At 44.8% G+C, this 12,359-nt stretch overlaps 1 protein-coding gene across 2 annotated transcripts in view; it reads right to left on the bottom strand.

Moving 5' to 3' along the window:
• Window positions 1-1,084: 1,084 nt before the first annotated feature.
• LOC149359532 (sodium-coupled monocarboxylate transporter 1-like) overlaps window positions 1,085-12,359 on the bottom strand; it is a 38,950-nt gene continuing 27,675 nt past the window's right edge. For both annotated transcript variants that reach the window (XM_089571729.1, XM_089571728.1), the window contains 3 exons: window positions 9,038-9,141; window positions 5,379-5,479; window positions 1,085-4,704 (listed from right to left, as the gene is read on the bottom strand). In XM_089571729.1, the coding sequence (XP_089427855.1) occupies window positions 4,621-4,704; window positions 5,379-5,479; window positions 9,038-9,141 (289 nt within the window). In that variant the 3' untranslated portion in view covers window positions 1,085-4,620. The remainder of the gene's footprint in view (window positions 4,705-5,378; window positions 5,480-9,037; window positions 9,142-12,359) is intronic.

Here is a 12,359-nt window from a genome sequence, read left to right on the forward strand (position 1 = left end):
AACGTGGATCGAGCCATCTCCAGGAAGGACGCAAACTGGTTGAACGGTCGCACCGCATCTGGTGGGTAAGCTGCACGAACACCAGTCGCAGCTTAAACTAATAATCAAACCTATTTTCTCTGTTACTGTGTCTTGTGTTTAATTTCCCCTCAACTCTGCAAGGACGCCCATAAGCGTGACGCAACCCTGAATCATGGTTATACCAAACCATGGCCGCGGTTGTGCCATCTTTATTGGAACCGGAAAGTGTAAACGTCGACTTCATCCTCACGTCAGAGGGGAAACAGGACACGATGACTTCGAATGCCCAAGAGAATGTGTTGTGAGCGAATGATCACCCGTCCGTTCCCCCCCCCCCCCCCCCCCCCCGCTCTCAGGCCGCTGAAGAGCCTATAACGCTAATAACGCTATCGCATCATACCGTTAAGGCGTGACTTGTGTCCCTTCAAGTCCTTTTCACTAATAAAGAAAGTCATCAGAGCTGCTCAAAATTTTCCCGTTTCTTGAGAATGCTGCGGATGCGTGGGTAATTTTATTGCCGCTCTCACAGGTACCCTGCCTGGTCTTTGGTTCTCTACCACTAACGCCAATATTATACTTTATTGCACGGCTTCATAGAAATTTCAGTTACTGGAGTGTAATGAAAAGTCCATTGTTTTAGTCATGTTGCAGGATATCTTAAGGGTACACATGACTGGGCCAATATCACAGATTGCATCTGAACGAATGCGTTATTCAATGTTAAGGTGGAGCACAAAATCCTGCTTCCCAATTTGTTTCGCCTTATGCAAAAAACAGGAGTAATGTTTCTTTGACAAGTTTGTGACCTTGACGTGAATACGCTTTAGTAAAAATAATAAATACCTTATCTAGCATTCAGCCAATGAATGGTGCCTTCCTCGAGAACGAGCATTCTTTCCTCCGCTTCCTAACATTATCTTTCCTGTAGTTCACAAGATAAAGTACCGCCATAGCACGATAGAAGCTCCCCCGACGGTCTAGTTTCACTTTGGAATCAAGAACTCTCTGAATAAGCAGTTCTAATCTACAATAATAAAAGTTCATTAGCAGTCGGCTGTTGTCTCGGTGCTATAACGCGTGACGGAAAAGCTTCGCCTGTGCACTAGTTTTTGCAGCTGCAATATTTGTCTTCCATTTCCAAGCTGTCACTCCCAGCAGCCTTTGCCTGCCGGCTCACGCCGTTCGATGTAAGCGAAGCGCTGCGAGCTCTAAGAATTCACTTGTATTTTGTTAGCCTAAAACAGCTGGTTTCTAAGCAGGTGGCGTTCCCGGGAAAATTGTATTCGCCGGTGCAGCTGCAGGTTGTATTAGGGGGAGAACATATACGAAACACTGCGACGATCTCCTGTTTGTTTTCTTTAATTTTTGATATTCATGGGTGCACCACTGTTAACATTACATATCCTGATTACACGCATGATTCTTGCGAAAAAAAAACTGATTCTTGTGAGGTGTATGTATCCTGAATGATGATCACAGAATGCCTTTCGACTAGATCCTTTAAAATGATTTATTTTGTCTTTTTTCGTGATTACCCCCTAAAATTAGAGTACAGCCTGATTTTGCGCCGTATAAGCATTGGTAAGAAGCAATGCATATTGATGGCGCCAAATTTATTCACGTAAAAAGACACGAAATAAAATCGCTGCACAATTAATAAAACATGAGGATTATGCGAAACAGTGATGAGCACAATTTCAAACAGAGGCTAATAAGGAAATCGTAATGTAGATCTGGTAGCAGTAATTGATACAGCTGCTCACAGTCATCGCCACGCCACCGGCGCGAAGATATATCCTGGCATTGCTGAGAAACTTCCATAAGCCAATGAGGGTTTTCAGTTAAGTATTAGGGTGGTGGAAGTGAACAGAGCGATCCTAAGCAAAGCCACCATTGGCCTCAACAGAAAAATTAGACCGAGAAAATTTGAATTACTTCTTTAACAAAATATTTGAGAATTCTGCCCCATGGGTATCGAAAAGTCATCTATCCCCGCATAATATATACATTTTGTATGATGGGGTTTGTTGGTAGGAGCCCGGACAATGAGAGCAGCGTTGACAGCAGTCCTAGATCAGCCTGCTCCAGCGCAGGCATGCGCAGGAGTATCAATGTCACTGAAGTGCATTGCCTTTGCCTTTGCAATCATCCCCTAAGAGAACAAGCTAAACAGTAGCGATCTACGGCGACGGAAAGATGGAAAGTTCATAATCTAACTTGAAGCACTGGGCACGAATAGTCTCGTGTGTGGGGCGAAGGAATTCACGAGAGAACGTGAGAGATTCGACACCATAGATAAGGAGATCCCGCTTCAGGACGCGGTAGCGGCCGTGATACATATCAAGTAAATTCGAGGACAGTACAGGTGTACTGCCGAAATCCAGAGCGCCACAAGCGTTCAAGAAGGGAAGTGCGGTGTGGTTTCATCGTTTTCGTGATCGGATTTCTGGCCAGAGTAGGATTCAGTCTCCTTCGTTTAGCGTGGCTTTAGAAACAGCGGTGTACTCCGACTCGTAAGGTTGGTAATGTAAAATTGTAAAAATTGCTCCAGGGGGCTGACGGCCGCAAAAAAATCAAGAAAAGAAAGAAGCCGTCAGTGGACTGCGCCATGATATTTAACCTCAGGTGACATACAGACTGATGGGATTCCAATTTCGGTGGTTACAAGCGATGCACATTAACAGGATGTCACTTGAGGTTAAAATATCAAGAAAAGAAAGAAGCCGTCAGTGGACTGCGCCGTGATATTTTAATCTCAAATGACGTACAGACTGATGAGATTCCAATTTCAGTGCTTACAAGTGATGCACTTTAACAGGATGCCGTCGACGTCATGGTTACTTCGCTCGTCAGGACGTTGGCCTGCGGATGGTAGGCGAGCAGCGCTCGAATTTTTGCCTTCTGCTTGGTGGGCAAGGCATTTACAATGTCAGAAAAGAGAGGCGCCCTCTGTCACTGAACAGTTAACGAGACGGGTCATGACGAGGGTTGAACCACTGGAAAACGAATGAGGAAAGGTCTGCCGCTGCCGTAGCTTGAAGGGCGGCTTTTTCTCTGACACCTATTCAGATGATCAACCACGACAATATGGTAATGGTTGCTGGCTTCAGTGTAAGAAAACGCGCGGTATGATTCAAAGCCGACACGATCAAATGGTCGTCCAGAGGAAAGTAGCGCTGCAACTCTCCAGTGGAACAATGAGCAGGTGTCTCACGACGTTGACCGAGGCATGAGAGGATATACTTGGGGACGAAGCTCTACATGTCAGGATCTCTTCAACCCTCCCGACTGTCCGCACTGTCGGTCAGCTTAACATAGGTGCATATTTGCAGGCACAGCTGTAGTGGAATAACCGGCCATCACTTCCGGATATCGGAGCCGCAGTGAAGGCGATGAAGGAGATTCTAAAAAATCGCGAAATGTGAAGTACGGCAGCGGAGCGCACGCGAAGGGGAAAGAGTGGGGGACATCGCAGCGAAGGTGCAGGGCGGTTGATGGAGGCCGATCGGCCAGGTGAAAAAAGGACCGCTTGCTGGTGGCTTAGCAGGCGAGGATTGCTGACTCGGTGGGGGTCAGTACCCGGGAGCTTGGCAGTTGGTCTTGCGAGTTGGAGGCGGTGACGGAAATTACGAGCCCAGCAATCAGCAAGTGTCGCACGAGCGATTGTCGGCTGTGTGCCAAGGATTCCTTAGTCACGCAGCCGATCGAACATAAGGCAGGCAGGTCCCGGAGGTTTTGCGACAACGCAAGCGTACTTCAACGGAGCATGCAGCGCCCGGTGGTGGCTGATGAATTGGCGAGAGAGCCTCGGCAGCCTATTACTAAGTGACATGTAGTAGGGCGGAGCCAAATATGGTGGTGGCTCTTGAGGGCTGGGCAGAAAGTAGGAAACAAATTCGCTGATTTTCGGCAGAAGTGAGCGGTTGTCAGCTGCAAGCGTCTGGACGGCAAGCGGCCGTCAGCATGGGAAGTGCTGGCGAGTAGACCCTTTGCTGCCGTAGCATCTAGAAGCTTTGGCTGAGGGGGACGTCTGCAGTCGGGCGCAAGTGCCTCGCTAAAAGCTTCTGAAAGGCGTCATCGTTTATACCCTTTACGATCTGCCGTGCAATATCAGCTTCAGAAATCTGGACGTTCACACTTACACAAAATCGGATGTAAGTTTAAAGAGCTTGGCTACCTACTGGGACCCTTCATTCAACCGTTGTTCGGCGGGTAGTTTCCTGACAGCCGGACGAGCAAGGACATCTGAGAAGTCTGTATTAAACACGGATGTCCACCTCTCCTTTTTCATACCATAGGTTGGACACACCGGTGAAAAGAGACCTACGTTCTCTAGAAGCGGCTTATTGAAGGACAGATAGGAAGGACGGCTTTGCATTGAATGGTGTAAGAAACAGAAAATCAGTTTGACTCTTGGCTTGTAAGCGGGCTTTCAGAGCACCGAGAATATAATAAATATTCATTGTGCCAGCAACACCTTTGCACGTGCGTTGGATACTATTGGCGCCAATGAAAATATTGAAAATGTATAGCTGTGACTGCCACATTGCAACAAAGCTGTACAAATATTAAGACGCAATGAAACTTCGCCGTAGCCGTTCAGAAAAAAGCTTCAGTGCTCAGTGGCACTTGTTCGCTGGTGTCAGCCGCCTCGCGTTGTTTCGTGTCGTTTTGGAGGGATACCTGTAAAAACAGAAATATTTCTTTATTATTATTACGAATAAACCAGTACTAAGTTGAAGAAGATTTATCGGCAGCTCCATAACAAGCTGGCAGAGGGGCACCTAGCTACTCGCCACAATCCGTCCTCATCTTTCTTGTATGTAACAGAGTTCGTATCCTTTCAGCCAAAGCGGTATTTTTGGCATTAAACATTACACCTTATCATCGTAATCAACATACGTCTTGAGTTTGGTCCATGACAAAAGACCCCGCCAAAAACACTGACTTATTTTTTTTTTTGCTCCGGCCTGGGCACATCATTCAAATGACAATATTTTCTGTGCCTCTCCATATACCTGCATCAAGAACGCACCCTCAACATTTACCCTTTATACGCATCGGCTCGCCTAGCTTATGAGGGAATGCATGTATAAAGCGCCATACCGAGCACAACCCCAAAGAGAGAAAAGAGAAAGTGTACAAGTAAGAGACACAAATCTGTGTGGCATTGCTTTTAAGAATTCCGTTGTTTATTACTGTATTGGCCCCCGCGAGTGACAGACTTCAAGAACTGCTCCAAAAAGTAAGTCTGAAAACTTTCACTTTCACTCGTTGCGCTATAGGTTTGATGCCTTAGACACTAGTGTTAAACTACAAGCTACTGTTGCAAAAGATTAAATAGGCCTAATACATACCACTTGCTTCTCACGAGGCAGGCACCCTAGACTACGCCACAAAGGGAAAACTAGGCGACTCGTCAAGTTGCAGTTGCCAGCCGAAGGCCGCTGCCTGCCACCTGCCGGGAAAAAGTGTTTATTTCAAACTACGAATCATATTTGTTCGGCCTAGTGAGGCGAAGTATAGTCGCACATTTCTTGCCCTCATTAGAAGGAGACTAATTAGCAGCAGGATCGATCTACAAGTCTGGCCACCGTCATTCCGCTAATGGGGATCGGCAGTCGGCGGCTCCGGCGGAAACACATGCGGTAGCAGTGTGCTTTCGAATTTACGAAGGATCTTCTGCTTAAGGAAACATGCTCTGTGAAAGGGATGAATGATACACTGCCAAAAATGTTACGATTTTGGCAAAAAGAAAACGTCCAATTGGCAAACACTACCTGAAAGAAGCGCGGTTTGTAGGTAAACAGGGGCCTAGCACGTAACCACCGTAACCACAAAAGCCTTGTTTTGTGATTGGCTGGCATGATTTTTCGGTGTTTTTATCTTCATTGGGCTCACGGGCCTGTTTTTTTTATTGTGTAATATTTGCTAATGTGCGCCCACTGCCGGTCTCACCTGAAGTAATACACAGGAAAATTTAGTTACCTTAAGAGAATGGATTTTGACATTGCGAAATGCAGCGACATGGTGCTACACTGAGAATGAAAGAACTGTTTGGAACAAAAAAATATTCACAGTGACTTCTGCCTTATGCAGAACTTAGTTTGGGGATATTTGCAAAGCAGGCGCCGGAAATTAAACCTTCCGCATTGTTGTACTTTTGCGAAAAATAATAGATTGTACTTGAATTCATGCGGCTATCAACATCTGTTGCTTCTCGTCAAGCTAACGCCGCCATGCAAGGAGAGAAGCAAGATAGTTTAGCGCGATTCATTTTAGCTTTATCATACACCGCTACACACAGTGACGTGCAGGACACGTGGCTCCTATTTCTTACCTATACAATGGGATTATATAGGAGAGGGCTCAAACACACAGGGAAATAGCAAGGTTACAAGGGAAAAAAGATCTAGCTTCACAATGCATTATTAGCGGTCACATGAAAGTCTGGGCCCGATGTGAATCCTCATATGCTTTCTTCAATTTCACAAGGGAAAATTTCACCCTGCAGCGATGTGACGAGTGCGCAGTAGCCTTCTCGTTTAACAGCAACAACGACGAATTTAATATTGCAAGAAAAAAATGTTATTATAACGAGAAAATAATATTCAAACAACTTCATCTTGCACAAAAAGCGCAAAAAATGAATGGCTCGTTCAACCTACAGTATGCATGGAAGCAATCTTCAAGCCTACCCGTCTGTCAGTACACCTGTCGGATCTCATACGTAACTGACGGCTATATACGCAATCGTTGAGCGGCTGCATTCAGCTGCCTAATCCTCTCCATTATCCATTAAAGCCTCTTTCCTTCCTTCCTTCTTCAGCTGCCTAACGCCATCACCGCCATGTTCGAGACGCCGCCCTACAAAAGACCTGAAGTGTCGGCGACCGACGAAGGAAGTCATGGCCCAGCATGACACATTCGATATGAACATTTTTGCCTTCAGTGCAGCGACGGATGATAGCATGGTTACATTTCGTTCTTTATGGAGCACAAAACAAAATAATAGCGCACTGAAACAAACAGCAGTAACCAGGAATGTGGGCCTAACTCGTGCACGTAAACACTGTTAGATAGCAGATGAAGCGAGCGGGTATCAACAGTAGGGAGGATTCGCTGCTGCTCCGCGACATGGCGAACCGGATTGATCTCAAAGCCAATATTCCACATTGCCGCTGAAACCTCTCACACAACCAAAACTGCACTGGTTTCGGTCTTCGTTTAAACAGTAATCCTAATGTGCGCAAATGAGGGAAACAAAAACGTTTATACCTATTTTCGTTCATAATCGCAACAATTCAAAATATATGCAAGTGTAAAGTTATTGCAAAGTTCTACAACAATGGACACAAAATGTCATGTCATATAGCGGCTTCTCAAAGCGGCGCTTTGGAATTTTGGAGACCCAGAGGCGCTGGCCACTACCATGTAACGCACGCCTCAGAACGACACGGGATTTTTGTTTCGGTGCCAAAAGTGGATTGCTACTAGTTTTCTATGTATTTATCCACTAAAGGACACGTTTTGGCGGGCTAGTTGGTTAAGCATCTTGAATAAACAGCGCGAACGAAGACGAGCACAAAAGACAAGAAAATGGACGACACAGCGCTGTGTCGTCCATTTTCTTGTCTTTTGTGCTCGTCTTCGTTCGCGCTGTTTATTCAAGACCACTAAAGGACTTCAAATGTCCTCACGACACGTTCTTGTGGTTACAAAAAGATCTCGAAACAATCACCTTTGTGTAGTTTGGTACCATTGCGACGAAGCTCAAGTGAAACACGTCGTGTTTTCACTGTGTGGCTCATACGGAATATGTTGCATATATAGAAGCTGTACGGAGAAGCGCATAAAAAAGGCCGCGATACATAGGAACACTGGCGACGCCATGCACATAACCTGGACACCGTACGTTATGCCCATGAAAGTAATTCTGAAAACCGTACTCGATAATTGCTGTGAACGCCATCCGTCCATTATATGAACCCCGCAGTTCTCCCTGGCGCTCTGGGTTCTAAAACACCTGAAAGGAGTTTACTTGCAGGTAAGTACGATTAAAGAAATAGAATTAACCAGGCTACCGAAAGAGAGGGCGCAGTTTGCCCAGGGAGGGAACATCAAGGAAATTGCGTCGGAGAGCCTGCAAATGTATTTGTAGATATCACCATGTGACAACGTAACGACTCTGACGAAAGGGAGAATGACAGATGTATATTCTAAAATTAGCAACTTGACTGTCAGTAGCCGCTTTCTTCGGGATGTATTACTCAGCGAGACAAAGTGCATTTGAAACTCCCGATGGCATCCTTGGAAAACACCCTTTTATCAGCCACCAGATGGGCCGTGGTGCTTCGCAAATTACATAAACCCAATCGTACACGAGTATGTTTCAGAACAACGTCTTTACTTTCTGCACTGTGTTGACAGCGCGGGCGGTAGTACATTAAGGCCAAATTAGAAAATCACCGATCAAATAAATTCTAATCATCGTTTATCTCGAGGGATTCGCATTTGTTTCAAGTTGGTAAAAGACGTACCCGAACATATTTATAGAATTGTATTGATGTGGAGTACATCAAGCACCCCAGCTTTAGTGTCTCCTGAGCGCATAAATATAACTCGTCTTTACAAGGGCCGCTTCCTTCCACACAAAGAGAAATTCTCCACTAACTGCGAGCACCGCACAGAAACTGTGTGTGCGTTTTCTTGTCTCACTTTTTAATCGCACTAGTCTTACGAGCATGCAAGAGCCAGAACTTCTTGTTATTATAACAATGCGATCGTTTTTCATTGACTGCGGGTTTTGTGTTCTTGCAGCTGACGGAAAGACTCGCAGAGATCGAACTGGATTAGCTTCCAGCAGTAATACCAGCAGTACTTTGGAAAGGCGACGCTGGTATGATTCGTGTAATAGGCTAAGTCTGAGTTGACACATTATACAATGATAAGAAAACCGCATCGCAATCACCCTTCATACAAGCGTTTATACGATGCGAATGAGAAAAATACGTACCTAAAAGAAGGCTCAGCGCGACACCTCCAGCATACGTAACAAGGCCACTGATGAAACTGCTCCAGAATGGAGACAGACTGAGTAGCGGAATGCTGTTCTGTGACCTGTAATAAATTACACCAGGAACAACTGTTTATAAAGAACCGAAACACGTAGGAGCAGACTTATTCGGCAAGGACGCATGGACCGTACGGTGAGAGAAGGAATAAAGGAAGCTGTGATATGAGGGAAAGAAAGAGTCACAGTGAAGAGTTTAAAAATTGTAAATCATTCGCCACTAGAACACGTAAAAGCGTGCGTAGTTGAGATTGAGAAAATTATAAGAAAAAACGCTAAACCCTGAAAAATTGCTTAGGATTTGGATTTGCGCCAAGAACATATTCGATTAAGCATTGAAAGAACATATATGAACAAAGGTAACGCAGGCGTGAATTGAAGATACAGATATATACGGGTACTTTCCTTCATTGTGTTAGAACGGCTACTTGGGCTAGTTGGTATAGATTCATTGCTACCAGGCAGCGCACAGAGACGGCGAATAAGAAAAGACACACAGCAAGGCACGCCTTGCTGTTTGTCTTTTCATGTTCGTCGTCTCTGTGCGCTGCCTGGCAGCATTTAATCCTTCATTGCATTCTCAGCACTTTTTATCCAACTTGACCTTGCGCGTGCCTTTAGTCGCTGGCATCGATCACAGTGCTGCACTGTTCATACTGTCGTGTTGTGTGCCTGGTTTTCAAGAGTCGTCTGCACGGGTTCGCGCACGCTAACTGGCCATAGGTCCGGCTCACCGCTGGTGGCCCTCTTATCTAATCCGATCCTAGCTCCAACCGATTCGCAAAGCAGCCTCCCTGCCTATATTCGACGCATAACCTGTTGAGACATTTTATACGAGCTGTCTAATTTCTTTCATCCATTTCGAATCCATTCTGTCCTCTCACGGTGGTCCCACGGACATACCCACGGCTTTCAACCAACGGAAGAAGGGAATTAATGACAATGGACGAGCGATTTATCGCCTTCAAACATTAATTTGTTATATCACGTTCCTGTACAAACACGGAGGTGTATCGAAATGTTCAAGTTTTCGTCAAATTTGAACAATATTTACACCACAGGATTCCTCCGGGGTATGACGTGCTTATGAAGCACTGACAGGAGCGACTCCTGTCGCACTGACAGGAGCGCTGTGTTAGACTTCAATAAATATTTAGAAACGGAAGGGTGACATGGGTAGCAGCAAAACCTATGTTGCATTGTCCAGCAGCAAAAGTTGAGGTCTGGGAGTTTTTAATTCATATCAGCCGCAGGAAATCTGAAATAAAAAGAACACTGGTAGTTCCCATGGCGGCAACCTCATGCCACGTGGCCTCAGACTGTTAAAATCACCTCGGAGATTTTGAATATTTGGTACATTCCTTGGATTTTATATCGCCGTCGGAACATTGCGAGTTTAGGAACTATTCTATAAGTCAAATTTTGCAGTGACGTGGAAGATTCAGATATGACAATTATCATGCTCGAGTGGAACTTTTCGGGACTCTCTAGTGTTGCGGAAAATGCGAGTTCAAAATATCTCAACTCCGTTCCGCGGCACCGGCGCTACTAGCAGCCAAAAGATGACTTCAGTTGCTGAATGTCCACGAAAGTTCGGCATGATTGCACCTGCCACTGATCTAAATCCTTACGCAAGGCATCCAGGCGCCGTCTCCTAGATTCAGAAATAACTTCACGTTGTCTGGCATTAGATTTAGCTTTCTTTTGAGGTGATGCAACCCTACCGAAGTTTCTTCAATTTCATAGCCTAATGATTTCCTTCAAAATGAGTGCCTGTGCACGTTCTTATTCCCTATCAGTAGGGTTGTCGTACCGGCATATATTAATTAAGTTACCGTTTCTTAAGAGGATAATGTAAATTCAAGTTAAGTACTCGCAAACCCGTCTTTTTTTCTCAGCCTGCATTTAGAGTGGCATTATAGACTATTTTCTTGACGCCTTGAGTTCAGAACGCGCTATAGCTCAGCTACGAGTACGTTCGCCAACATAACAACACTACAAGCCTACCCTTGTACTTATGCAAACCCTTTGAAACAGGTTTTTGCTGCCAGTCCTGCTGGAGAAGAAAACGGCGGCTGGATGCCTGCTAGAAACAATATTTGAATTTTTGAGCATTTTAACGTAGCGCATCGATACTATCTTGACAGGACTCTTTACTATAGACTGAAAACAAATTGCTCCTGCCGCTAAATAAGAGAGGTTCACAAATTTTTTGCAGAGTTTCTATTGGTTTCTTTTTGAAGAAGCCAATCTAACTTACTGTTTTCGTGCTGTCCAGTTTAGGTCAGCGGCTCATGTTATTTACACGACCCTTTCGTGATGCGCATGGTGTGGGCATAACAGACACCTCGTTCGTAATTAGATAGGGCGGTGCCAGTCAAAACAAGCAGGTGTTTTTATTAATGAGCCCACCTTAGGTCCAGTTTTAACGCAAGAAGAAAATTTTGAAAAACCAAATTGCCCGAGGAGAGACAACAAAAGGTAAGACAAGCAGGTGAACTTTCGTCGAAAAAGATACGCCATGAATTGTAAGCTCTAATTTTATTCAGTAGCTAAGTTACAGACACAAGAAACAAATTAATATGGAAACGAGGTTTTTCGTGCCAAAACAGTTTACGTGCTCTATATGGCTATGTTTTTTTCCCACGACTGGAATTGTACAGGTACTCAGCAGCACTTTGTAACTAGCGAAAATAGAATATGTGATTACACTTCTAGATTTAGTATGTCGCTAATTATTTGTGATGTAAAGCAATGGTGAATTCGAACGACGATGAACAGTCATGAGAACAGTCATGAACAGTCATGTCTGTAACTCACCAGCTAAATATGCTGAGAGCTCCTTAAATCAAACACCAGTATGCTATCCGACCAGTAAGCTGATGAGATGTACCTTCACACGCTTGTAAAAAGTTTGCTGGATCACTGCTGGGTAGACCTACTGTCGGCTGGGATGTCCTTTGTAACGTTTGTACAAAGCCTCATTATGCATGTCGTTGTTGCTGTCATCGGACTCCATTGCGAAGGCATTGAATCAGCGTCTATTTTGAACAACTTTCCGCATTGTGCGTTATCTCTCACTGTACATCACAATATGGAAAAAAAGGTTGCAATCGATGTTCTCGAAATGGATTCCTGCACCACATAACGCATAAAATAATATTGTTTGTGTGTTTGAAGGCTGCATATAAGATCTGCATATAACCTGAATGTCGCTGATCGCAGAAGAACATTTTGCTAAATACGTGCTAGCTTTTCAATGTTC

Source organism: Amblyomma mixtum, chromosome 2, assembly GCF_055824585.1.
Source record: "Amblyomma mixtum isolate Tamu chromosome 2, ASM5582458v1, whole genome shotgun sequence".
Lineage (NCBI taxonomy): Eukaryota > Metazoa > Arthropoda > Arachnida > Ixodida > Ixodidae > Amblyomma > Amblyomma mixtum.